At 48.2% G+C, this 27,143-nt stretch overlaps 1 protein-coding gene across 4 annotated transcripts in view; it reads right to left on the bottom strand.

The window, feature by feature from the left end:
• Positions 1 to 27,143, bottom strand: part of ASAP1 (ArfGAP with SH3 domain, ankyrin repeat and PH domain 1) — a 350,653-nt gene that overhangs the window by 252,247 nt on the left and 71,263 nt on the right. For 3 of the 4 annotated variants that reach the window (XM_036830057.1, XM_036830056.1, XM_036830054.1), the window contains exon 3: positions 17,845 to 17,971. In XM_036830057.1, the coding sequence (XP_036685952.1) occupies positions 17,845 to 17,971 (127 nt within the window). Of the gene's footprint in view, positions 1 to 17,844; positions 17,972 to 18,334; positions 18,396 to 27,143 lie in introns of those variants that run through there. The other variant, XM_036830055.1, reaches the window with a different exon arrangement.

Here is a 27,143-nt window from a genome sequence, read left to right as displayed (position 1 = left end):
GCCCCTGACTGTGTGGATGTGTTCATTTGTTCATTCAAATAGGGTTCATCCTACTGGCTCCCAGGCTTTGGAGGTTAACAGATCAGTAAGACCATGTCCTGTCCTCAAAACAGTAACACGACAGGCTCAAAACCAGTGTCTGCACGCAAAGAACAGGCTGAGCTGAGTGGCTGGAGAAGGGAATGACCCCATATGAGTCCCTGTTTTCCAAGCATCCCACACAGTCGTGAGAAGAACGGGTGGCTGCAAGGCAAAGGGGAACTTCCCAGGGAATGAAAAGCCAGGGAATGAGAAGTAGGAGATGGACTGACATAGCAGTTTATCCTACAAGAGAGTCAAACAGGGTTAGGCCCTCAGGGAGCACCCACTGCTGCTTCAGAAATAAACAGAAATTAACTCACCCTGGGTAACAATTCGTGCTGGGTGTGGCACAAGTCCCTCTCCCTTCCTACTATAACCTTTCTAGGGGAAAGGGCACGAGCAGAAATTGAATATCTGATGAAGAATATTTGCGGTATTCATATTCTTGTCTTCAATGCAGAAAATGTGTGTGTGTATATACATATATATATATATATATATATATATATCTTTTTTTTTTAACTACAAATTTACAGATTTTCATTCCATGTCTACGTTTTTTTAACAAGCTATAAAGCCTAAGGCAGTGGTGTGACACCAAGGAGTTGAACAGATCTGGGTTGAAACTTAGCTCTACCATAAACCAGCTGTGGAACTGGAGCATTTACTGATCTTCTCTGTGCATCTATTCTCTCCTATGAAGTGCAGAAACTCTTGCAAAGCTGTCTTAAGAATGAGAAATCTGTGAAGAACTTAGCACAGTACTAGGCTCCAAAGGAAAGCTTAATAAATTGTGGCTATTATAAAATTATAATGGCTCCTGAATGCTTCTAAAGACTGTCAAGCATGGCAATGGATGCTGAAAACATTTCCAGAAGGCTACCCAGTAGAATCCCAGGTTTGTATTTCTTTTTTTCTTTTTAGAGGGGGGTGTTACGGAGTGGGTTTGTGTTTTGCTTTGCTTTAACCAATATTTAGTGTGATTTAGTAAGGCCACATGGTTCTGGGGGTGCTAACAGATCAAAGTAAGTCACTAAGTCAAGTGACACGACGCGTTATTGCAGGAAGCGAATTCGACACTGAACTCCCAACCCACAGCTCCAGAGTAAAGTACACCCACCACCCACAGAGCGCCTGGGTAGGCGCAGGGCACCAGGAGGGCCACCCCAAATGGCTGTATGATCCTGGGTCACAATGTCAAGCTCCTGCCCATTACTCATGCTTGCAAGAGTAAGTCTCGGGAAGCGCCCAGTGTCCAGCGTCAGGAGGAGACGTGACCAAGCAGCAGTTGCGGGATCTTGGGTAAGAACTGCAACGCACAGCGGGTTAAGAGCAGAGACCTGGAGACTAGACAGATCTCAGTCTGAGCCTTGGCTCTCTCCCTTCAGCAGTACAACGTGAGCCGGGAAACTACCCACTGCCCAGCCCCAGGCTCCTCATCCGAAAATTCAAGTACTACCTACATCACAGGTTCGCTGTGAGGGTCAAATGATAGAATACATGTCAAGAGCCCGGCACCCCTCTGAGTCTCTGTTTCCACAAGCTGTAACACGGGGACCTGAGAATCCACGTCCTAAGGTTGATGCCAAGATTAAATTATGCAACATGTTAACTGCCCAGCCCAATACCAGACATATACCAGGTAACCAGGGTCCAGGCACCAAGGGTTCACTGACAGGCTTTAGGAGATTCTTGGAAACAAAAAGGGAAAGAGGAAAGCATTTGTTTATGTAATAATTTATTAACAAATAAAAGAAAAAGGGGCAGTGAGAAACCAGGGATTCAAACTAAGAGACTCAGGGAACTTGGCATTTTTCCTAAGCGTTCACTGGACTGATACATGGGGAGAGACAGCCAGCTACACTGTAAGGTGTAAGCGGATCCCCACGCTCAACACCTAAACTACCTCCCAACCGCCTCCGCAAGGCGCCTGGAAGCCCACATTCTGCTGGGTCAGGGCATCATGCACTGCAGGAGGTACACACAGCTCTGGGACAGGCAAGCTGCTGCAATGCCTCATCAGGCTTTAACACCTGTAAGGCAATAGCCTCAGTGAGACTGTCTTCCAGGAGTGTTAGCCGAAAGCAGCCTTTGGTAGGGAAGATATCAGTCCTGAGCCAGGACAATCACGATGCGGGGTGGGGAGGAGAATGTCCTGGGACCCTAAGAGGAAACAAGAAGTCCTGAAGGGGCAAGAAGGATGAAGAAGGGTATGGGGGAGGATGACACCAGTCATGAAAAGACCGTGGGCCTCACACACATAAACTCCAGCTTCCCCCACTGACTGCACGCCTCGGTCAAGCCATCCTATTCCTCTGCGCTCAATCTTCTCACCTGTAAAATGAAGTTAATACTGCTCACTTTCCAGATGCTCTGAGGATTCTGTGAAATGCCGCAAGTGAAGTACTCAGCGTGGAACCCAGAACGTAGTACTGAGAGTCAACCCTGACTTGAAGAAGTCTACGCTAAGCTACTGATAAAATCCCACGGGAAAAATGCTCCAGAAAGACACTGATAGGATTCCCTGGGGAAGTAGAGGCCCAAGACATTCAGAGGCAATCTCAGACTTATGGGCCTCTCTGAAACCTTCAGAGCTGAGAAAACACCAGCCCACGAAAACATTAGTGGTGGGGTTTCCAGGTTAACCCGGGAAAACCTTATGAACCCATGACGTAACAATGCACATGACAAAGTGATGGGGCTCACCAGCCCAGAGACAACTCAAGGACATCTGAAATACAACTTGGCTTCTTAAAAAAATTGTGTGCCAACTCTCAGACAGGACAAGCTGCTTTTGGCACCTTCCTCCCCTCAGGTTACTCCCAAGGCCCTGGCCCCGGTGCCCCATCAGGCCCACCCAACTTCTAGAGGAGCCCCCTCGCTCCAAAACACACACCCCCGGCAGCTACTTCTCAGCCAAGTGGTAGGTTGGAAACAGTCCAACTAGCTAATTCACAACCACATGTCAAGGATGTGGCAGTACTTGGGTCTACAAAAGATACTCACTGATCCAAAGGAGTTTCTCAGCTGGAGAAATGGCCTGTGGAGCTGACAGGGGAAGTGAAACCGTCCAGGCAGCAAAGGAGAAAGGAGAGGAGCTACCTGGGCCGGGTGACACCCTGGCAAGGAGTCCAATGGACTCCATGTCTGTTTCTTACACATCCCCCCTTTCCTTAGCGAATGCGATTTCTGTATTCCTGAAGCCATGAGGCTCAGGCCTTCACAAATTTACTTCCATGGTAAGTGGGGATTTGGGCAGGGAGGCTACAGAAGGCAAAGAAGTCACCACTAAGAACTGGAGGGCTGACAGGGCGGAGGTGCCCACATCCCCGCGACACTGAGATGGCACGGGCTCTTGGCCCTCCATCCTCTCTGCTCCGCAAACAGTGCGAAAACACCCACGCTAGCTCCTTTTCCTCTTCACACTCACAGTAACTTCTGGTACACCAACACACGGGAGAGGGCAACAGCACACCCGAAATCCAAGCTTTCCCTCTGGAGAAACTTTGAAGTCAAGGCCTCACTCAGTGCTGTCCCTGTGTGGGGAAAAAGCTCGTTCACAGGCTGCCCAGGGCTTGGGGGGCAGGTAATGTCGCACGAGCCATCCTTCTGGGGGAATCTGGCTATATGACAACCATTTCAGAAATTTATGAATACACCTGGCTTTTGACCCAATAATTCCCCTCTTAGGAATCCAGCAACACTAGGGCGGATAATGACAGATACATTCACACATTCACTGCTCTGTTTCTGCTAAGCCTGACTATTTAAAACACAAACTCCTCAGTCGGGGGTAACTTAAGGGAAGGAGGGAAATCCCATTAAGATAATGATGTGCCTTATAAAATGTTACTGAAGACTTTTTAATGATATGGGGAAATGCTCACAACGTTTTAAATGAAGGTAAGCAGGATGTAGATGAATCTGGAAGGAAAGCCTGAAGACACAGTAGTGGTTATCCCTAGCTGCTGGGATTATGGATGACTTCTCAGTTTTCTTTTTTATGCTCTTCCTACTAGTTTTCTACAAAGGGAATACATTCCTTTTATTCTCAATATGAAAAAATTATTGGGAACAAGAGTATGTTAAGAATATATTGCAGGGCTTCCCTGGTGGTGCAGTGGTTAAGAATCTGCCTGCCAATGCAGGGGACACAGGTTCAAGCCCTGGTGCGGGAAGATCCCACATGCCGCGGAGCAGCTGGGCCCGTGAGCCACAACTACTGAGCCTGTGCTCTAGAGCCCACGAGCCACAACTACTGAAGCCCACACGCCTAGAGCCCGTGCTCCGCAACAAGAGAAGCCACTGCAACGAGAAGCCCACGCACCACAAGGAAGAGGAGGCCCCGCTCGCCACAACTAGAGAAAGCCTGCATGCAGCAACAAAGACCCAAGGCAGCCAAAAATAAATAAAAAATAAAATAAATTTATTAAAAAAAAATAGATTGTAGCCTAACACAACACTATAAAGCAACTATACCCCAATAAAAATTTTTAAAAAAAGAAGATTGTAACACCGTTAAATGACACCAGAGACACAAGCAATGCTGTCCAGACTATGGGAAATTCTATGGGACAAACAACTCATTTCGTCCACAAAGAAATTACAAAGAAAAAAAAGAGGGGGTACCCATAGATTAAAGACATTTTACATACATGTCAAGTTGAACCTATGGATTGCATTTGGATCCTGGTTTGAACAAATCATTAAAAAAAAAAAAAAAGATAGCTGGGGAAATTTGAACACTGAATATTTAATGCTATATTGAGAAAATGTTCATTTTTTGATGTGCTCATTATATTTATTGTGGTTCAGCGTGGCTGTTGTTTTTCAAGTCCGTATCATTCAGAGATACACACTAAAATATGTATGGATGAACTGAAAGAATTTCTGGAATTGCTTCAAAAATCAAGGTGGGGCGGTAGGGACAAAAACAAGACTGGCCAAAGCAGATCACTGTCGAAGCTGGGTGACTGGTACGTGGAAATTCCTACTGGTTTCTCTACTTTTGCATATGTGTGAAAGTCACAAACAAACCAACAAATTAAAACAGAAACATGCCCAAAGTAACTGAGCTACTAAGGAAAAAAGAGACTACAAAAGCTATTTGTGTGTGTAGGGGGGAATCCAAGAATGCAAAGTATTACAAAATAGTCCAATAATAAAATCCATGTTCTTTTTTTTAAGTCAGAAGGTATTCTTTAAGTTAAAAATCACCTGACAAGACATCCCACAGATCCACCTCTTTCAGATGGTGAGCTTTCTGCGGGGCAGTGGCGGGGGGTGGGGGGAGACACAACACACGAGACTGGACGGCAGAACTGTCCTGGAGCTTCAGCGCGCTACTTCTTCAGTCTTGTGACCTTTCACAAGTCATTTCAACTTTCTGAGCCTCCGTTTCCTCATCTGTCAAATGAGGAAATGGTAGCTTTGTTGCCTTAAAAAGTGTTGTGGATGAAATGAGACACTACGTAATGAAAGCACTTTGTAAGCAGTTATAACAGAGTACAGAAAAGTTGGAGAGTAAACCCAGAGCACAACTGCTCGTAAAATCACGATTCACTCCTTACCCTTTGTAAAGGAAAATCAGAGACATCAACTCTTTTTGAAAATACCAGTTCTCTTGGTAATCCCTCTGATACCATGTCACAAACTGGCTGCCCCAGACAATGCATGTAAATTATCCAAATTTAAATGCTTCCCCTTCAACTTTAAGGAAACAAATCCAGAGGGGAAAATGCTTTCTCTTCCACTGGAATATGCAGGTCTCGTTTGTGTGTTTGTTTCCACTAAGAAAGTAAACACTAACCTGACTCTCTTCCTTTCCCTTGCACTTTGCAGCTAAATCACAGCAAAGTCAGGCTGGCTGGATGTGGGAAGGGTTTGGCTGCGGAGCCCCAAGCCGGGTGTGATTCCCGGCTCCATTATTTATTAGCTGGGTGGCACAAGGGTTAGAAATAACACAGACAGTTATTTCTGTACTCAGGACAGAGCTGGGACTCAAAAAGTGAGAGCGGTCACTGTCCCTGAAATTGCTAGCCCACTGAAAGACTGCAGGCTGCAGACACCAAAAATCCAGACCAAAAATTCAGCTTGGCATCCATGTCTTCCATGAATCTGTGGCAAGATCTCCAGGAAATTTAGCAATCGAGGGTTTTTTCCATTTGCTCTATGCAACTGGTAGGCATATAACTGAAGTCCAGAGAGGTAGACAGCAGCACTTGGAAAACTTTTACCAGACCTGCCCTCGACAATTATAAATCAAATGCAATTTCACTCTACCCTTCATTATTTTAGTCAAATTTCTGAGTGACAGTAGGTAAAAGAAAAAGGGGAGGGGGAGAAGGTATCCCTGGCCTCAAGGTGCTTACAATCTACTAAAAGTGAATACATGTATGACCATGAATAAGTATATAATTTCGTTAATTAGCCAACTGGAGGGGAAAAAATGTGATTTCCATGACCACCCAGTGGTATTTAGTATCTTGTCAGGAAGTTCTTATTCAACTCTAACCGAAATATCTCATGCTTCAGGTGAAGCCTATTTCCTGATTGTTCTATTTCGTTAACATTCCATTCACAACATAAAGCATTTTTCCTTTAGGACGAGTCTGAGGTAGAAAGAGCATGGACTGGTCTGAATCCTTTCTAAGCCGAGCCTGTCATCTGTGAAACGGGCAACAGTGCCCACCCCACAGAGCTGCTGGACGGATTGAATTAAGTGGCATGATGTGTGTAAAGCATCCAGCACAGGGCCCAGCGTAGAGAAGGTGCTTAATTGTAGTGCTGGTGGATTCGGAACTTGTTCAAACTCTTTTACTCAAAATGCAGAAGCCTTGAGACAGTGACAGTGTTCTTTGACTTGGCACCATTTTATTTACTGGGAGGCAGTGCATTCATTTGCATTGCTATGAAAAATATTACTACTATTAAAGCAGCAGCAGCTGCTGGGCCAGCAGTGAACGCTTATTTTGATTTGCACTTCGTGGAAATAAGGAGTACCTAATTTTATGTAAGTGCTATTAATGTGAATAAACATTACAAGGAAAAGGAAATGGGCTACATTTTAAAAGATGATTAATGAAACATAAAAGAAGACTCCCCACATTTGAAAACAGCAAAGACGCTCAAATTATATTTTGTGTGTAACTGGTCAGTGAAGTCACTTAAATGGAAGGAAAGCTGCGGGCCCTCGTCTGACGTTTAAGCAGCTTCTGTTATTCGACACTGGGAGTCAGCCAATCAAAGCAGCACATTTCCCCAGCAGAGCCCAGCTGCCCTGCCGTATCTTCCATCCGCCCTGGGTATCTAGGGGAGATTACTTCTGAGCACCATGTCATCACTGTGGGTTTAAACGGCAGTGGGGTGCTTTCTCCTCCACCCACGCCCTGAGTGGAATGTTGGTCTTTCTTGACCACATCAGGAAAGCTACAGTCAGGCAGCGCGGCGCCCTGACCGCAGCCTTTCAAAATGTCCCAAATGAATACAGAGCAGAGGGGTCACGGGGAGGGGAGACTCGCAGAGGGAAGGGCAGAGAAGCTAACATCCCCAGGGCCGCTGGTGCGAGGCACGGGGCGGGGCTGCTGCTGGTCCTCCTGACAACCCTGCGAGGGAGGCACTGTCGTCTCCATGTGGCTCTCACTCCAGTAAAGGATGCTGACGGTGGGATCAGAAGACCAGATCCGCGTCCCATCGCCCTGTGTGATCCGGGGTAGAGAGGGTGCTTCCCTACTCTCTCAGCTTTCTCTGAGGACCACCATCACGCCCAGTCCCTGCTGAAGAGGGACCACCTCCCATCCGATAGCCCCACCAACCCGCCAAAGCTGACTGCACTAGCGGTGGTCTCCTGACCCCAGCTGGCTGACCCGACCCCCGTCCCAGGTGTCCCAGCCAGGCACAGAGACTAAGCTGGTGGGGGGCACTAGGGCAGGGCTGCCAATCTCTACCATTTGCTCAGGAGAATATCCTCACTTCCTACCATTCTTGCTCCTCGTGTTCCATAAAATACCCCCCATGAGTCCTTACAATAACCCCTCATTGTGCCTGAACTAGCTGTATTTTGTTTTCTGGGGGGGAGGCAGAGTCTGTTACTTCCAACAAAAGAGCCTAACACACTTGGGCTTTCTGGGTCTCAGCTTCCTCGTCCATAGAAAGCAGGAGCTGGAGAGATGGTCTCTAAGGCCTTTTCCAGCTCTGTCGAGTGTATCCCATAATAATACAGGGCACTGGGGACACGGCCGTCCTTGCCCTAGCCCCTGAGCACAACGCTACAGAAATACAAGGTATCCAGGCTCTATTAATAATAGAAAGAGCTTGGAAGAACTTATCTTTTTCTCCATCCAAATCACATCTGGCAGGGAAAGGGATGGTCCGGATGGACTCTGCTTTCCGTAATAGTTGCTACGCGCAACGCAATCATCTTTGGGGCTTTACCTCCCTGGGGCAAGAGGCTCTGATTTTGTTTTCCTAGCTTCTGGGTGGCTAAATTGGGTGCTGTCTTATCAAAGGCACACATATTCCAGTTCTTTTGGGAAAATTATACCATAGCCTTGGCATTAAAATTCAGTTCTTACGTAAGTGACCACAAACAGCACCATGACACAGGGCTGCTCAGAAGGGGCTCTGGGCGGGAAGAACCCACTGTGAACTCCCAGATTCTGTTAAGACCAAGCGGGGTCCAGGGCCTCCAGGTCTGACCTAACTCCTGCCCCACAAATAATGAAAATTCACCTTACTGACACTGAAAAGAAGCTATGGGGCTTCCCCGGTGGCACAGTGGTTAAGAATCCGTCTGCCAATGCAGGGGACACGGGTTCGAGCCCTGGCCTGGGAAGATCCCACATGCCGTGGAGCAACTAACCCCGTGCGCCACAACTACTGAGCCCGCGCGCCTAGACCCTGTGCTCTGCAACTAGAGAAGCCACTGCAATGACAAGCCCACGCACCGCAACGAAGAGTAGTCCCTGCTCGCCGCAACTAGAGAAAGCCAGCACGTAGCAACAAAGACCCAACGCAGCCAAAAATTAAAAAAATAAAATAAAGTAATAATAATTTAAAAAAGAAGTTACGAGGCACACAGAAAGGCAAATTCAAGGGTAGATCCTTTTCTTTGAAGGCGCCTGCCTCCAAACCAAAATAGAATTCCTTGTGGTCTCAGTGCTTCAAGCTGTAATCAGTAAAGCAAACAACCAAGCTGCCACGCTCTGTCCCAGTCAGGGCCAAGACATAAATGCTTCCCCCAGCACCTCCCCACAAATGACCAAAACCAAATACCTGCATTTATTATGTAACAGAGAACGAGGCTCATTTCCCCAAAGCCCCAGCAAACATCAAAAGGGGCAGCGCTGCCCCAGCTGTGACGCACCAATGGAGGGGATATGGCAGAAGGAGGTCAGGGGGAAGGAAACAAAGAATCAGCAGTGACACCAGGAAGCAGGGACAGCAAGGCTGCACCGGCAGAGCCCATCAGACCGGCCTGGGTCCGAGGGGGCGGCACTGGCCACTGGCTCCCTGACTTCACAGCAGTACCGCCAAGGGCTGAGTATATAGTAAAACGGAGTTGACAGTCTATTTCAGATCAAGTTGGCTTTGACCGTGACCCCCCCCCAGGGGTGGGTCACGTGTTTAGTGCTGCCCTAGTCCTCCCTCTAGTCCCATCTGCGCCTCCACCCTCCGGCGCCTCCCAGGCACACAGCTGGCTCTGTCACTGGCCTCATCACGCATCCGTCCGAAATGACTCTACCGAGGCGCGTCCTCTCGGTCACACATTCAAGGGTCCAACCCAATTGATAATAAACAGCAACAACGGTGACGGTGAGAACAATCACGTAGAGAGTACTAACCACGCGGGGCACGGCTGCACGCGCTTCACATACACTGACTCACTAAGAGGCAGGCACTATCCCCATGAGGACACTAAGACACGGGAAGGTTCAGTGACTTGCCTGACACACGCTAGAAGATAAGAGGGCCTGCAATTAACCTCGGCAAGGGAACTCTGTCCTCCTCGACCCAAATGTCGCCGCTGGTCCACAGTGGAGAGAGCTCTGCCCGGCTCTCCATCAAGGAATGCTTTTCACCTCCTTCCTCCCCGCCCCACGGGAGGAAGCCTGACTAATGCGACAGGTCAGACCTTGGCATTCATAGGGCCACACTTTACCAGTGATGCAGTCACCTGATGAGTGCCGCACTTGCATTATCTCCTTTAATACTCAAAACAATGCCATTTATTCATCGAATGAGGAAACCGAGGCTTAGCTCGGTTTCGGCTGGATCCCCATCCAGCCCATCACTTACTCGCGTTTAAATAATACATGTGGGGATGGCTGAGGCCAAGGTCTGTCTCTAGTCCCCAAATGACTAGGTTACATAAACGGAAACCACCTCTCTGAGGCTCCCTTGACTCCCAGACGTAAAGACAAAAGTCTGGGTAACATCTGAACATCCAACACCACAGACGCTTCCAATGAAAGCCTCCCAGCCCCACATCAGGGACGGCCGCTGCGGCTTTGCACAGCAGGTCATGTGAGAGCAGGACTTACCAGCAGAGCGGCTGGCAAGATCAGGTTCCCAAATTCAGGTTCATTCTCCACTCCTTCTACCTGGAAGCAAGTTCTAGGGAACGACACTGGAAAAGGCATCATCGCAAGAGCCACAGGGTCCCCCCCATCCCCCCCCGCCCCGTGTACAACCAGCCTCCATAGCCCTTTGGGAGAGCAGAGTGCAAAGAGCCTGGGCCAGGAGTCAGGAGACTGGAATTCAAAGCCCTGCCTAATTTCCTTCCCATCTTTAGGTCTCCGTCTCCACCTCTGAAAGCAACATGACTAAACTAGATCTGTGTGGGTCCTTTTCCTTCATGAGCTTTCTCCCACCGGAATACAAAACTTGAAGCTTCTTCTAGCAAACCAAAAACAAGAATGAGAGAACATTTTGCTTCCCAATTTTAGGAATCTATAACTGGCAATCCAAGTATCTGATCAGCAGGAGATAATCAGTGCTCTACCACCAACCGGATGTATTTCAGCCAAAATCCAAGACAACTGGCATGACAAATATGCTGAACGACACTATGAGAGGTGTCTATTAATTTTCCTGGGCTACTGCCAGTGGCTGTTGGACCCACATGGCAACTTCCATGGGCCCCTCAGAGACCAGGTTCCTAGGCTGGCAAGCACCAGACTAGATTTTCTCCGAGGCCCCTTCAGCTCTGATGTCCAGAGTTCCCAGCACCCAGCCCAAAGGCAAGGCTGTGATGGGCAGGAAGCCAGAAGGCAGCCAGCCGGAGAGCCCTGCAGCAACTCCAACCCAGAGTCGCGGTTCTTCAGCCGGGGCTGCAGGCAGCTCACGGGCAAAGACAGGTTAGTCAACAGTCCCAGACCAAGTATGCCAGGGTGGAGCTGGAAGCCACAGGGCCTTTTCCACTTCTGCCCAGGGAGGACTGCTGGCAGCGCTGTCTCTGACTACAAAAGACAGAGATTTCAAGAGAGGTCCAACAAGAGGTCTCTGAAGAAGAGAGAAAAACAACTTTCCCTTTTTCTTCTCTACCCCAAACTATCTTTGTCTCTCTCTCTCCCCATCTCTGGCACTAGAAATCAAGTGGAGATAAGAAAAATAATCAGTAGACATCTGCAAGACAAAAAACAAAAAAACTAGCAGACAGGAAGGAGAAAAGAGTGAACTAGAGATGAAACAGAAAGGCTTTCAGATCCAGAGATCCTGCATTCAGAGCATTCACTACTGTGTGACCTTGGCGAACACATTTTACCTCTCTGAGACTTGGTTTATTCATATGTAAAAGAATGATAAGAATGCTATCAGACAGGGGTTTTATTAGATGGTAGAAGTGGATAATGTTTTTTAAACCCTGAAGATGTATATAATAAAAGGCAAACAGCATTAGCTTGGACTAGCCGGCTAACAGGTTTGAGTCTCATTTTAGAAAGAGTATGAGTTCTGGTACATAAAGAAAGTGTCCTTCTCTCCTTGCTTCTATAGGCAAAGGTATTCTACACTCACTGGCCTTTGCTGGTTATGTCCAGAGAAAACTCACCCTAAGTACCTTGGGACTGAGGGTTGAGCCACAGAGCCCAGAATTTTGCATGGGACAGTGGCATCGGGGAAGACCTGTTCACCTTTTGTTGTTTTATCTTCAAGAGTTCAGGGACCAAGTAAGCTTCTTAACCTTAAGCAATGCAAAGGACCAACTCTGATTTTATCTAAACCCTTCCTGAGACTTGTTTTTTTTAAGACTACAACCAAGTTTAGCAGCCACTATATAAAGGAGCACTTCCTATTACGTTTACCAGCTTTTAAGATTTAAGAGAAGTAATGCAATTGCATTCTAGAACACTGGGAGCTGATGAACAAGATCAGACTCCAAGCCCTGGCCATACAGCTCCTACATGTGAGATTCCCTAGAACAACACTTGAAGACTTAAAAGCATTTATCAAAGACTGATGACCTCTAGTCATCAGCATGGAAGAAGATGCCCCAAAGAACATGGATAAAAATGAAAACTTACACGGGGTGGGAGGAAACACATACAGATGAAGTCTGACTGGCATGCATGGAAACACTACAGATTAATTCCTAAATCCACTACTTACCGTTTGTGTGATGCTGGGCAAAAGACTTAACTATCGTAAGATGAGGTCCATGGTAACAGTAGGGTCAACGTCAGCATGAAATAACAGTGTACAGGGCCTGGCACACAGTAAGAGCACTAGCAGCTGGTAACCACTGTTATTTTGGAAGAGGCCTTGATAAGGAACCTCCATTCCACACTTTCATTCATTTCTTCATTTAGCCAAACATTTCTATGCCTTCAGAAAGGACTGAACACCTCATGTGCCCATGCTAACACAAGCCAGCCTCTGATGCAAGACCCACACTTGACTGAAAAGCTCCTTAAGAAAGCTTTTAGACTGTTGAGGGCAGGGCTGCTCATCTGAGCATGCCCAGGGTCCAGCACCCTTCAGGGCATGTGTATGGACAATTTGTATATTGACCAGACGAGTGATTTAGCTTGTGTCACAGGATAACGCCCTATGGTATTTCCCCCACTTACGAGCTGCCCCTTTCTACCCTGTTAAGAGTGACGGCCCAATTGAACTCTCTCTCCAAGACCATCAGATTCTCCATAACCTAATCCAGGTAGCACCGCCCCCCCATACCTCCACTAGGCTGTACACAGCAAGCGCTCCCCCAAAATATGCTGAGTGAGTGCTGTTCCTGGATAATGCCAAATAAGTTCCCGCATTTGAATCTGAAAAACCACACGCAAATCTGTGAAAGCACAGGGGAGAAAAAACAGTGCATTTAAGTATTACCTTGAAGAACTCCCTGGAACGTGAACATGAAGAAAAACCAAGCCACCTAGGAACTTAGGTACCTCTGTTTCATGAGACCAAAATGAGAAGGGACAATACAAGTGAAGCCTCCTTGGGACTTTCCTGGTGGCGCAGTGGTTAAGAATCCGCCTGCCAATGCAGGGGACACGGGTTCGAGCCCTGGTCCGGGAAGATCCCACATGCTGCGGAGCAACTAAGCCCGTGTGCCACAACTACTGAGCCTGCGCTCCAGAACCCGCGAGCCACAACTAGAGAAAGCCCATGCGCAGCAACGAAGACCCAACACAGCCAAAAATAAATAAATAAAATAAATAAATTAAAAAAAAAAAAAGTGAAGCCTCCTACGTTCTCTACAAAACCCCTGGAATATGTCTTTGTAGACATTTAGAACGTCTACTTTATGTCTTAACTGTTTAGGATTTCCTAACTCATTTACTTACTAGCCACTTGACCTTGGAGACAAATCACTTCATCACTTCATCTCAGTTTTCTTCTCTGTAAAATGGAGGTAACAACTGTCCCTCCTTCATAAAGCCTGTATGAGGGTTAAGTGTGATCACACGTGCCGTGTGTCTTCAATGCGCCTGGTACAGAGCAGCTGCTCAATAAATGGGCAGACCATGCCTCCTCCACCGTCACCAAAGACAAAAGTGCTGGGCCAACACTAAATAACGAAGCCGACCTTCGTGTATCATATTGGACTCTCCCTGTCACCAAGCACTAAGTATGGACCAATCTAAGCCTTTTTTAAATGGACAGTCTATTCTACTGTCTCCCCCGACAGTGGTCCTGGAATGTGCCTGCTTGCTGCCTTCTTCGGAAAGCTCTGCCTTCTCCTAGTCATTTACTCATAATTTCCAAACGGTCACAAGTCAAATGGCACACATCAGTGTGCTCTGGTTGCTGAATAAGCAAAACACTGGCTTTTTGCTTGGAAAACACTCACACACCAGCATGAAACCTTGGCAGCCCATCCGCTCTTGCCTCTCAAAAGCAGCCACTCATTGTGTGCCAGCCACGCCATGACTTCCAGAGTCATGTGGGACCCTTTGTCCCCAAAGGTGAAGCCCAGAAGTAAACTCTTTTCCTTTTTTACCACATATTTCTGACCCAGCTCCTTGAGTGCGCATCACAGAAAGACGAAAATAAAAGCGCCAACATCTGCAAAGCACAGAACTCTTTGCCGACAGGACACAGCAAAAGGGAGAGTGTGGGCTAATTTGGGGTTCCAAGCTAGGAGATCTAATACAATCTTTTAGGTGAGACTTAGGAATCCCAAAGAGCAAAAAAGTTCATAAATAAAAAGGAAGACAATTAGCAGAACTAGAAAAAGATTTAAAAAAAAATTCTAAGCTGCCCAAATTAATTCCTATTCCTGAGTTCCCACATCACCAAAAAAGTACCCAAAAGTTCTATTCTTAAGAATAACCACAAGATAACACAAACAGCATTCTTAAAGTTTCCATATATCTCACTCATGAAGCGTAGGCCAACAAGATTTCGTGGTCTGCCCCAAAAATTTTCCTTATATTTTGAGGATAACAACCTTAAGCCCCATATTTTTTTTTTTGATTAATTTATTTATTTTTTGGCTTTGTTGGGTCTTCATTGCTGTGTGCGGGCTTTTCTCTAGTTGCAGCGAACGGGGTCTACTCTTTGTTGCGGTGTGTGGGCTTCCCATTGCAGTGGCTTTTCTTGCGAAGCAATGGGCTCTAGGTGCGCGGGCTTCAGTAGTTGAGGCTCAGTAGTTGTGGCTCGTGGATTCTAGAGCTCAGGGTCAGTAGTTGTGGTGCACGGGCTTAGTTGCTCCGTGGCATGTGGGATCTTCCCGGACCAGGGCTCGAACCTGTGTCCCCTGCATTGGCAGGTGGATTCTTAACCACTACGCCACCAGGGAAGTCCTAAGCCCCATAATTTTTAAGAACTGAATTCTGATCCAATCAAGACATTTATGCTAACGTACCTCTTCCACATATGTAAGCTCGGGTAGAGAGGATTAAAAATTCAACTGTGGTGATTATCTATCAATTAAGAAACTAAAGGGCATATTTCACATTTATGCTAAAGGCAATCACTCACGAGTCCAACGTCATGGAATACAATTCAATAGTTAAAAGATGCAGACTGGAGACAATGACTTCTTGACCAGGACTGCACTTGAGTTCAGAAAAACAGTTACAAAGTTATTGTGCCACTCTCTATGAAACATTCCCTGTGATATTTTTGAGAACATATCAACATACTCCAACATGACACTTCTGAACTTCCAGCCTGGTTCCAAGTCCTTCTCAAGTTCATAGGTGACCATGTTTGTATTATCACCAGGTCTGTTTTCCTGTCTAACCTTGCAAAACAATATTCCTCACCAAAAAAATGTATCTGCTGCATTTGCTGTTAAATTTAGTAACCTCAAACGAAGATCAAGAGCAGCTGCATGTAATTTTAAAACATTAACCCTATCCTCTGGTGTGGCCGCAAAGTGTGGGCACATACCCCTACAAACAGCATCAACAACTATATACTTACCCTTATCACACCCCACACAAACAGAATACAGTGACACTATCTGAATGTGCAGAAAGGGAAAGTTAAAATAATTGACAGCTCTATTAGCAGGCACTGAAGAACTTCTCTAGAAGGAAAATAACCGCTCAGTCTAACCGATGTCACAGCCTTTAGAAGCATATACAATTAGTACAGAAGAAGGATGAAAAACGCTCCCATATCAGCATGTTTCAATTTATCACAATCAAGTGAAGGACAGACTTGTCATAGGGTTCAATGCCTGGCAAGTCCGTTTAATCCCAGACACCAAGCATCAGGCTGGTGCAACAGACAGGCAGTTGACAAAAACAAAAACAAAACAAAGAAAAGAGCCATTTACCTCTGGCTTTCCAACAAATCTAGTTAGATGATATTTCTCCAGCTGAATTTCAAAATTCAGTTCAATAACCCAACATTAACTTCAGAGAGACTCCAGAAGCAACCTCAACTGGCATAAAACATGCAGACTAATTTGCAGCATCAGGCCAGCAAAATAGGACCCAGCACTAGCAGGAACGTCTCCCCTCCTAAAATTTAGGGCCCCTGGGCTTCTGAACACCAGTTCTCCTTGTAACCTGACCCAGAGCGAATATCAAAGCCTGCATCAAGAGCAGTGTGCCCACAGAAGCCCAAGCTTCTTAATGTTACAGAGGGGGAGCCATGGTGAGCTTAAATCAGAAAGCGCTTCCCAAACCTCAAGTAAACCAACCACACAATAATAATCCACGCAGGGAAAACGATCTGCCTTCCTAACTTCCCCCAATGCTGTCTTTTTCAGTTGAAATAGGTTTGGCTCCTTTGGAGGGTAGTGGTGCTTCATGGCACTTACAGATGGTGCAGCGTTCCAGGGCAAATGTCCTATTTTTATGGAGGTTCGGAGACTTCTGCAGCTCCTCGGCTTGTGGGTTCCTCCTTACCTACCCACTCCGCCCGATCACTAATTCACTTAAAATTTTAAAGGAAACTGCTACACCCCTGGCTCTGCCCTGGGCACCCACAACCGTTCCCCGGCGGACCTGGATAAGAGGGGCTGTTCTTTCTGCAGTCTCAGGCCTCCCTGCTTCCTGTCTAGCCAGCTCTTCCAGTCAGCATCAGCCTCGGGTTTGCATTCACAGCTTAGGAGTTCCCTGTGGGCAGATCCTGCTGGCGCAGCAGCCTCAAACCCTACCAAACCATCCGGCCAGGGGAGGAGGGTGAGGACCAGTCTGCACAGATATCTCCTTCCACCCAGGGCTTTAGGACTAGAAGGGAGGAATCCCGGGGTGGAGGCAGTCCCGGCCTGAGCCCCCTCTCATTCCTTTGGGATTTTTCCACCGGCCCTCGCCTATGAAGCGAAGCCTGCCTGGCCAAGCCGGGCCTTGGAGAGCTGCATTCACTGACCATCTCCCAGTCCCTTGCTAGTGACCTTGGCCACAGGGCTTCGCCTCCCTCTGCCCTCGGTGGCCTGACACCACCTACTTCGCGGGTTACGAGAGGGTCACAAGGATGTGGAAAGCGCCTAGAAGCCTCCTTGGCACCCAGGAAGGGCGCAAGAGAGAGAGAGGACTTCCCTCTTCTTCTGCCTCGGGCTGTCCAGAGCCCGCTCAGTTCTCTCCCCACCTCCAGCTCCGGGGGAAATGGGGCGGGGGCTGCACATCCCAAGTCCTCCGATCACCTGGGAACGCGGTGGGCGGAGGGGGTCCCGGAGGGGGTGTGGCTCCCCAGGCCCCAACATCCCCATCCTCCCCGGCTCGGAAATCGAAACAATCCAACTGCGAGGCGGCGGCCGCGAGGGGAGGCAGTGAGGCATCCCAGCGGGCGGGCCGGGGTCCCCGGCTGGGGGGCGGGCGCCGGGGGCGGGGTGCGCGGAGGGCACCGGCCCCGACCTACCTCTTCCAGCAGCGTCACGGTGTTCCTGCAGTTGTGCAGCCGCGTGGTGAAGCTGGACGTGGTGGGCGAGTTGTAGTCCTCGGTGGTCTCGGCGATAAACTCGGAGACGGAGATCTGGTCCGGCATCCTGCCGGGGAGGGCGAGACACAAGCGGGGGCGGGGGGTGAGTCACGGCGCAGACTCCCGGGGCCGCGGCCGGCCGGCGGCTCATGAACGCCCCGAGTGCAGCCCGCCACCCGCCGCCCGGCCTGGCGCGGCTCGAGATCCCGGCGGCGGCGGCGGCGGCGGCAGGAGAAAGGGCTGGCGGCCGAAGCAGGCGGCGGCGGCGGCGCTCGGCGCGGGGCCCTTCAAACTCCGAGCGGCGCGCGAGGCAGGGGGCTCTCGGGGACCCGCCTCCCTCTGCTCATGCCGGCGGCGGCGGGGGAAGGGACGCGGCGCTGCGCGGGGGCCCGGGCTGGGCAGGTCGGGGCGGCAAGCGCTGCCTCCTCACACTCTCTGACAGGCGGCGGCGCGGACACCGACTGACTGAGCACACACTCCCGCTGGCGGGCTGGCGGGAGGCGGGCGCCGCTCCCGCTACAGTCACGGGGACAAACAAGGAAGTGCTCTGCGCACGCGCCGCCGCCCCCTCCTCGCCGCGGCCCCCGCCCCGCCCCGCCCCGCCGCCTCCGCCCCCAGCCCGGCCCCCGGGCCCCGCCCGCGCGCGCGCGCCGCCGCCCGGGCCACGTTCCGACGCCCGCTCGCGGGCGGGGGTCGCGCTGGGCGGCGGAAGCCCGCGTCCCCGGGTCGCCCCCGGAGCGGTTACTCCGGCGAGCTCGTTACTCGAGCGTTTCGCAAGAAGGGGGACCAAAAAAAGTTGTGCGCGTTCTTTTTTAGCCCAGTGTGGGTGCAGGAAGCGAGGCCCAGAGAGCCGCCTCCTGCTGCGAGGGCCGCGGGCCCGGCGACAGGGGCACGGGGCGGCCCCCGCGGCCGCAGCGAGGAGCCGGCCCGGCGCCCGGGCTTGCAGCTGCCCGCTCGCCGGCTCCGGCCCTCACTCCCTTTCAGGGCGCTCACCGCCTTTGGAAGGCTAGTTTTGTGCAGTTTGCTTAAGTCGCTAAAATGCTAAGTGAAGACACATGAAGGGTTCTTTCTTTTTTATAACTTTCTAATCTTTCATTTGCATTTTTTTTTTTTTAACCTGAAGAACAGACGAGGGTCAGGGGTGTAAAAGGCATTTCCCGAGGTGCAAATGGTGTACAACGCCAAGCAGATGCCAAATTTCAGCGGAAAAATTACCAACAGATTGCTCATTCCTCGGCCCTGGCAGATGGCTGTTTTGCTCAATCTACTTAGTCCAAAGAATCCATTTAATTTCTCACCATTGATTGCGGATGAAATTGGTTTTGAAAAAAAAAAAGCTAGGCCCTTAGGAAACGCCTCAGGATTGGCTCCTGTAATTGGAGCCAATGGGAGCCGCCTGGTAAACTCAGCTCCCAAATGCTCCCCCCCTGGGCAGAAGGCTGGCCCCGGGGCCTCCCCTGGGATTGAGTTCCTGCCATCTTGTATGGTTGTCTTGTTGTCTGACAACCTTCCCCAAACTACAACGGAGTGCCTCAAGGCAGGGAGGGACCTTGTGGACCTGTCTTAGCATTGGGCCTGGGAGTGATTGTTGAATGAAAACGCATCTCCTCGCTCACCGCCAATAACTATTTACTGAGGCCCTGCTGTGTGCCCTGGAGATTCTGCAATAACAATGAGCTGCTCTCCTGACCTTACCTTCTAGTAGGGAAACAGACAAGCAATACTTATGTAATATAAAGTGGAGTACATATAGAGTAACAAAGTGATGCAGATGCTATGGTATAAAAAGTGTTCAGAGAAGGCCTCTCTGACAAGGTGACATCTTGAGCAGAAAAGAGAATGAGGGGCTGCCTCGTGCTGCTGGCTATGGGATCTTGGCTTTGTCTACCTGTGCTGGCTGTCCTGAACCTGCACTGTGCCTCCAGGGAACTGCTCATTTATGTTAGGAAGGCAAGCATTTCAGCTAATGAAAGGAAGGCCTTGGTAAGGCAGCATAAACCAATAAAGACTCTTCCCTGGCAAAGTGAGGTGTTGAGACACCAGTTTTGAGAGGCATTCTAAAAAATAAGTAAAGAAGCAAACAGGCACCCTCCTTCTCCTCATGCACACTTTAGAAGTTTGGTTTGGGACACACCAAGGCTGAGGTTCTGGGGAGACAGCCAAATGGCTATTGCAGGCCATTTAAGACCTGCGCCCGGGGGCTTCCCTGCTGGTCCAGTGGTTAAAAATCCACCTTCCAGGGCTTCCCTGGTGGCACAGTGGTTAAGAATCTGCCTGCCAATGCAGGCGACACGGGTTTGAGCCCTGGTCTGGGAAGATCCCACATGCCGCAGAGCAACTAGGCCCGTGAGCCACAACTACTGAGCCTGCACGTCTGGAGCCTGTGCTCCGCAACAAGAGAGGCCGCGATAGTGAGAGGCCCGCGCACCGTGATGAAGAGTGGCCCCCGCTCGCCGCAACTGGAGAAAGCCCTTGCACAGAAACGAAGACCCAACACAGCCAAAAATAAATGAATAAATAAATAAATAATAAAAAATAATAATAAAGGAACTCCTTTAAAAAAAAAAAAATCCGCCTTCCAATGCAGGGGACACGGGTTCGATCCCTGGTCGGGGAACTCATGCCACGGAGGCAACTAAGCCTGCGCTCAGCAATTACTGAGCCCAGGTGCTCTAGAGCCCATGCACCACAACTAGAGAGAAGCCTGCGCACCACAACAAAGAGCCCGCGCGCCGCAACGAGAGACCCCATGTAACGCAACTAAGACCCGACGCAGCCAAAAATAAATAAATATTAAAAAAAAAGAAAAGACCTGCACCTGGAGGTCACTTGCTCATGTGCTGTTGTTGACAGACTGGAGTATGAGCCACCAGAAGAAAATCCTACCTCTTTTCCCATATACTAACTGGGTCATCCTGCATCTAGAAGGTTCTGTGACTGGAGCAAATATAGCCACTACTAGCTTGGGCTAATTAAGCTCTCTGAGCCTCAGTAACCGCATGCTACCCCATGCAGCAGTTGAGAGCCCAACACCCAGCACTTAGACTTCCATCCATTCCAGGAAGGCCTTCCTCTAGTCTGGAAATCAATTTAGACTTTGACTTTGCATTATTTCTACTCTTCCCTCTATTCCAAGTTGTCATCGAATGCCTGTCACCTCCGCTGGGCTGGTAGCTGCTTCCATCCCATATGTATGGCTTAGAGTAAACACTCGATAAATATGAGTCATTATGAAAAGCCTAGAGTCAGTGAATAATTGCCTCAATTCCAGGAGGCCTGGATTCCAGAGCTTTCTCTCCTAATAACTGATGCTGTCACCTTGGGCCTTGGTGCCATCACTTGTAAAATAAAGGGGTGGGTGTGTCAAAATGACCACAAAGATCCCTCCCAGCTGGAGCTGAGTCTGTGTATCCCCTCAGCTCTACAGACGCAAGGAATAAAGATTGTTACAACAAGCTAAGCTAACTGCGATGGTCAACAGCGGGGATTTCTTTCTTGACGGAATTCACCAGAGTCCAAACTGCTGCCACCAATTGTTTCAGTTTCATCTGAAGATTATGTTATGTATCTGCTCCTCCTCCCCATCTCCTCCGGCCAAGAAAGGAATATGTGAACAATGAGATATTGTGCCCGGGTAAATATATACCTCCTTAGACTGGGCTGCAATTAGAATTTCAAAGGTTCACACCTCCACCCACCATTTCTAAGGTTCATGGGCCATAATCCTTTTTAAATTTGAAACCATGCCCCGAAAACCATTCCTGGCTATCTTTTGCGAACAGAATCTGATGCAGGCAAAACTTAAATGCTGGATTCCTTTGTGCAGAGCTGCTCAGAAATATACAGCATCCCTTCCAGAGCCAGGAAAAATACACACACATACTCGTACACATGTGTACGCATACTTGTGCGCACCCAGCTCTGGCTAAAGCACACATCCTCTTTGTTTTCTTCGTCATCATCCCCATCAAACACCGTTCGGCACCCTTGGACTCAGCATGCCTGTTTACTCTGAGCACTGCTGACCAAGGTGAGAATGATCCTTACAGAATACTTTACTTCTCCTTGAAAAGCGGTGGTAAGAATAGCGATGGCTTATTCCCCTGGTCAGCAATGGCACTACTGACCCCTCAGTCATCAGGGATTGTCTGAGTTAGGTTCCCAGTTGCAGGCTCCACTCATCCATCTGCCTAACAACCGAGGAGGTGCATTTACAAGATAGCTGACAATGCACTGGGGGTGGCAGAGTGGGGAGGGGGTGTGAGGTGCTCTCTGGGCACAAGAAACCAAGAGGAGCTACTGGTACTCTGATCCATGGTGCTAGGCAGCAGCCCAAGCTGATGGGATTTCCGGAATTACAGCATTCCTCAAAGGCTCCTAGTGCCTTCATGGGACAGGGACAACGGGTGGTGTGGGAAGAGAATATGCTTTGTGTTAACTGGGACCTGGATTTGAATCTCTACTGTGTCACTTATTAGCCTTGTTTTCTCATCTGCAAAATTAGTGTAATAATAAAACTACTACACTACAGGTTGTGTTACGTGAAATAAAGTGAGAAGGTATGGATAAAGCAGTTTGAATAAGCAGCCAATGTTAGTTCCCTTTAAACTCCCTTTTTATGTGAAGTATGACTATAAATACATCTTTTTTCATTCCAAGACTCAGATATCTCCCTAAATTAATTACCTGGAGGAGGAAAGAAGAGGGGCAAGGGGAGATTGCACAGTAATTCCCAAAGTCTGGGATCTCAGATTTGGGAACCGTCTTTAGAGACCTTGCTTATTCTTGTAAGTATCCCTTGTGAGGTCAGATCCATGAGTGACGGATTCTGGAAGTAAATGAACAGTATCTAGAATCAAATAGGATGAATACTAATCAGGATCAGAACTGAATTGAGGCCATAAAATTAAAGCCTCTTTTTCATGGAACACAGTTCCTGTAAAGAAGGATATTCTGACCAAGACAACTTCTAGAGGACAGAACAGGGCATTTGTTTCATAATAGCATGAGTTATAGGCTGATTCTCATGAGGAAGACTTGGCCTCACATCTCTACCACATAGCAGCTATTAGACCTCGTTAAAGTAATTCATGTCTCTGAGTCTCGGTTTTCACATCTGCAAAATGGGGGCAATGTTAGTAACTATCTCTTAGTGCTCTCAGGAGTCTATGAGCTAAAGCCCATAAAGTGCTTAACAGGGTCTGAGACATCATAAGTGGACAATACTTTTCAGGTATTATGGGAATATTGAAAACCTTATCTGGAGATAAAAATTCTGATATTCCTCCCCCCCCAAAAAAAATTTACTGAGAACTGCAATATACCTGATGCTTTGCTAAGTATAACATTTTGGACACACATATCCTTCTTTAAACTTCATGACAACTTTATAAGGTAAGTATGATTATCCTAAACTTACCAGAGAGAAACCCGAGGATACTGAGGTGTAGGATAGTATTGGGTTGGCCAAAAAATTCGTTCGGGTTCTTCCATAAGATGTTACGAACGAACATTTTGGCCAACCCAATACTTTCTGAGCTCCCGTCCTGGGCCAGGCACTGCCCTGGTTGTTATATAGGCAGTGTCTGAATTCATCCACATAACAGTCGTGACGTGGGAGCATTACAATAATGGAAACCAAGACACAAGGTGATCTCACTGCAAGTTAATGTCCCAGAGCCCAGCAGACGAAATCCAGGGCTTTTTCTACTGCCTGCAAAAATCAGGCTCTCGATGATACCTCTCATAGTGCTACTCCTTTAGATGTCTTTCCCAACTCGGGCAACCAAAGAAAGTACTGTTAGTTCCTTATTTCACCTGATACCTTATTAATTTGTTTTCTATCATCTTAACAAAGTACGGGAAGAAAGGAAAGCGCTGCAGGGGGCAGGAGGAGGGAGGGATGCATTGGATTCCACGTGTTTTACTGTCAGGCTCACGTTGCCATATTCAACCTACACTGCAGACTGCTTCGCTCATGTGCCTTGTATGAGTGCATCCCAAGTACGCTTATACTATTTCATGTAATAAAAAAAGAGCCTATTCTAGTCTCCAATGTACTTTATTTAAATACTCCAAGTAAAACCACTGGAGTGTTCTCAGTAAGTGACGAGGAGAATATGGTTTGTTTGGAGACAAAAAACGAACTCTCTGTTCCCTGACGGTTCCTTCTGAGGGAGATAAGGAAGAAAAGTCAGGCACAGTGCTGGGGACCCAGAAGACTCAGAATCCTGGTGTAAATATCAACTGAAAGAACTCAGGAATATATTTCTGCTCTATCCTGTAAGAAAATAATATCAACTAACAATTGTTGTGCTTACTATATGCCCTGCACGATTCTGCATTGCAGCAGGCCTGCCCTCACTTCACACTCACAGCAACCACATAAAGCAGGCGCTGGTATTATCCCCATCTTATACCTGGGTGAAACCTGGAGCTTAGAGGTCACCTTGGCAAGTGGTGGAGCCAGACTGACTGGTCCGATTTCACAGCCATGTGATCAGCCTCCGGACAATGGGTCCACAGCCCTAGGATGATTTTCTGTTGGAGCCGATGTGTTATCTTTTTTCCTACTGGGGAACTCATTACAAGCCCAACTCAAACGCAGGCTTGGCTGGTCTGGAGAGCACTCTCCTATTGCCCCATTCCTCCAGTTGGGATTAATCTTCACAGGGACGTTTGCAATGTAGGCTCTTTTACTTTGTGTGAAGGTTACTGGCATCACTGGGAGGGACTTCAGACTCCCTACACATGGAGAGATGAGAACCACCCCCACCCCGCCCCCTGCCCAGAGACAAATAACTCTGTTAGTGGAGGGGCTTGGCTCAGAACTCCATCTTCCTACTGAGTTTCCTGCACTACAAAATTCCCGGACTGTCAATCCTTGAGGGCACAGGGAGACTAAATTGTACCCTTATCTGTATCACCTACATCCCTGCAGAACTAAGGGAGGGACAAGAGATTCCTAGAGCCCCAGGCTTGGCATTTTACAAGCACCATCTCCTGAAATCTCCCCCAATAGCCTCGTGAGGGCCCACCCTGTCTGTTGAGAACTCAGGGACGTGCCCAATCTCCTCAAGGACAACAGTTAATAAACAGAGAACTGCTATTCACAGCCGGTCTGAAACCAAACCCTGCAGCCTTTTCCTTCCCCATGGAAGGCACTGCCTAGTACAGGTTCCCTGTGGATCCCCAATAAATGTGTTTTGGATCGAGCCAGCTTTTTTTTATGAGCTACATCTTTTCTAATATAAGTAAAACAACATCCAGTGAAGAAAAATTGTGGTGTTATACAGGATTCTGAAAAATGAGAAACACTTAAAGAACATCCAGGTTTCTTTTCTTTTTTCTTTTTTTTGATGAATTTGTCTTAGTTTCAGTTTAGTGGCTCACACTTACTCAGGCCCACGTCTGTGCAACTCAAGACTGAGAACATGCCTCTTTTATGACCCTTTTCCATGGCACCATTTTCCAAGGCACTATTTTCCAAATATTGATATTTCTCCCACTAGACCGTGAGGTCCTTGAGACCAGGGGGTTTTCCATTTGCTGTTACAATCCCAGAGCCCCTGGTGCTTAAGAGATACGTACTGAACAGATGGAGGGAAGAATGAATGAATGAGCATTTACCTTGGGGGAGGGGTGTAAGAGAAATTGGGAGAGGAGAACTAGAAAGAGGAATCCTGGTTCTTAAAGAGTCTCTCCAATCATCTGACATCATCATAAACTACCAGAGTTGGAAAGAATTTCAAGAATAATATGGTTACCAACCCTTTCACTTTCCGGACAAGGAAACAGATTCTCCAGTGGTTAAATGACTTGCCCAGCATTCCCTGGCAAAATTGTGGGAAATCAGGGCCAGACCCCAGGTATGCTGGTTCCCAAGGGTTGCCCCACTCCTCCACCTTAACCAGTTACATTTCAAGGAAGGGATTAAAGACCTTGCCATTAAGAAAAGTATCAGAAGCTCCCATTTAAGAACGGATTATGTTGGTCTTTGCATCACGGTATCAAGGAATGCCTGTCAACATTTGCCTACCATTTAAAACTGTAACTACAGGGCTTCCCTGGTGGCGCAGTGGTTGAGAATCCGCCTGCCCACGCAGGGGACGTGGGTTCGAGCCCTGGTCTGGGAAGATCCCACATGCCGCAGAGCAACTAAGCCCGTGCGCCACAACTGCTGAGCCTGCGCTCTAGGGCCCACAAGCCACAACTACTGAGCCCTCGTGCTGCAACTACTGAAGCCCGCGCGCCTAGAGTCCATGCTGTGCAACAAGAGAAGTCACCGCAGTGAGAAGCCCGCGCACCGCAACGAAGAGTAGCCCCTGCTCGCCATGACTAGAGAAAGCCCGCGGGCAGCAACGAAGACCCAACGCAGCCAAAAATAAATAATAAATAAAATAAATTTATTAAAAAGAAAATAAACTGTAACTACATAAAATTTGGCATAGGACCACTTAACTGATTCCCCCAACTTTGAGCAAGAAGACTGTGAATATAGCATGAGCCCGGAGTCACACCCACCCCCGTTATCACTGTCTTGCCTCTTTCTCTTCTTTCCTGCTCTCCAAAAACCAGCTAAGCCAGGGAGCTTGAGGGCAATCAGTGTCGGTGCATGGACCTTCTAAGTCCTCCCCTCGCACCCTTTGCCCTTCCTTAAGAGCCCCTTTATAAAAGGTTAGAGGTCACAAGAAATAAGGAGAGAGATGTTTTGTAACCTGAACATTGGGAGTCAGTCGTGACGTTTTAGTAAACAACCCTCCCCTCCCCCAATCCAGGGCAGTCCTACGGCACAGAGCGTAGATGAGATTTCTCCTTCTGCCAAACCCACTTTACTCTCCCTTTCCTTGTTTGGACATTTTCAGAGATAAGACCATTGTCTCCCTGAGGACATCCGCCAGTGGGCGCAGAGGTATTAGGTTGGAAGCCATCAGTTCAGTTCCGTTCACAGTTACTGAGCAGCACTATAATCCTCCCAGAGGTTAAGAATGTGTGATCTGGGTTCAGATTACCTGGGTTCAAATCCCAGCCCTGCCACTTAACAGGGATGGCTAACCTTAGCGAGTTACTTAATGTCACTTTCAAAGGAGGTCGTCCTTTAAAAGGAGGATGGTGAGGAGATCTCTCTCGCTCCTAAGGTTGCTGTGAGGTATAAATGAGATAATCCATGCAAGATGCTATAGCACAGTGGCAGTATATAGTAAATGATCAATAAATGTTAGCTACTAATACCATTATTT

The sequence above is a fragment of the Balaenoptera musculus genome, chromosome 17 (genome assembly GCF_009873245.2).
Source record: "Balaenoptera musculus isolate JJ_BM4_2016_0621 chromosome 17, mBalMus1.pri.v3, whole genome shotgun sequence".
Lineage (NCBI taxonomy): Eukaryota > Metazoa > Chordata > Mammalia > Artiodactyla > Balaenopteridae > Balaenoptera > Balaenoptera musculus.
This window is presented reverse-complemented; position numbering and strand designations above follow the sequence as displayed.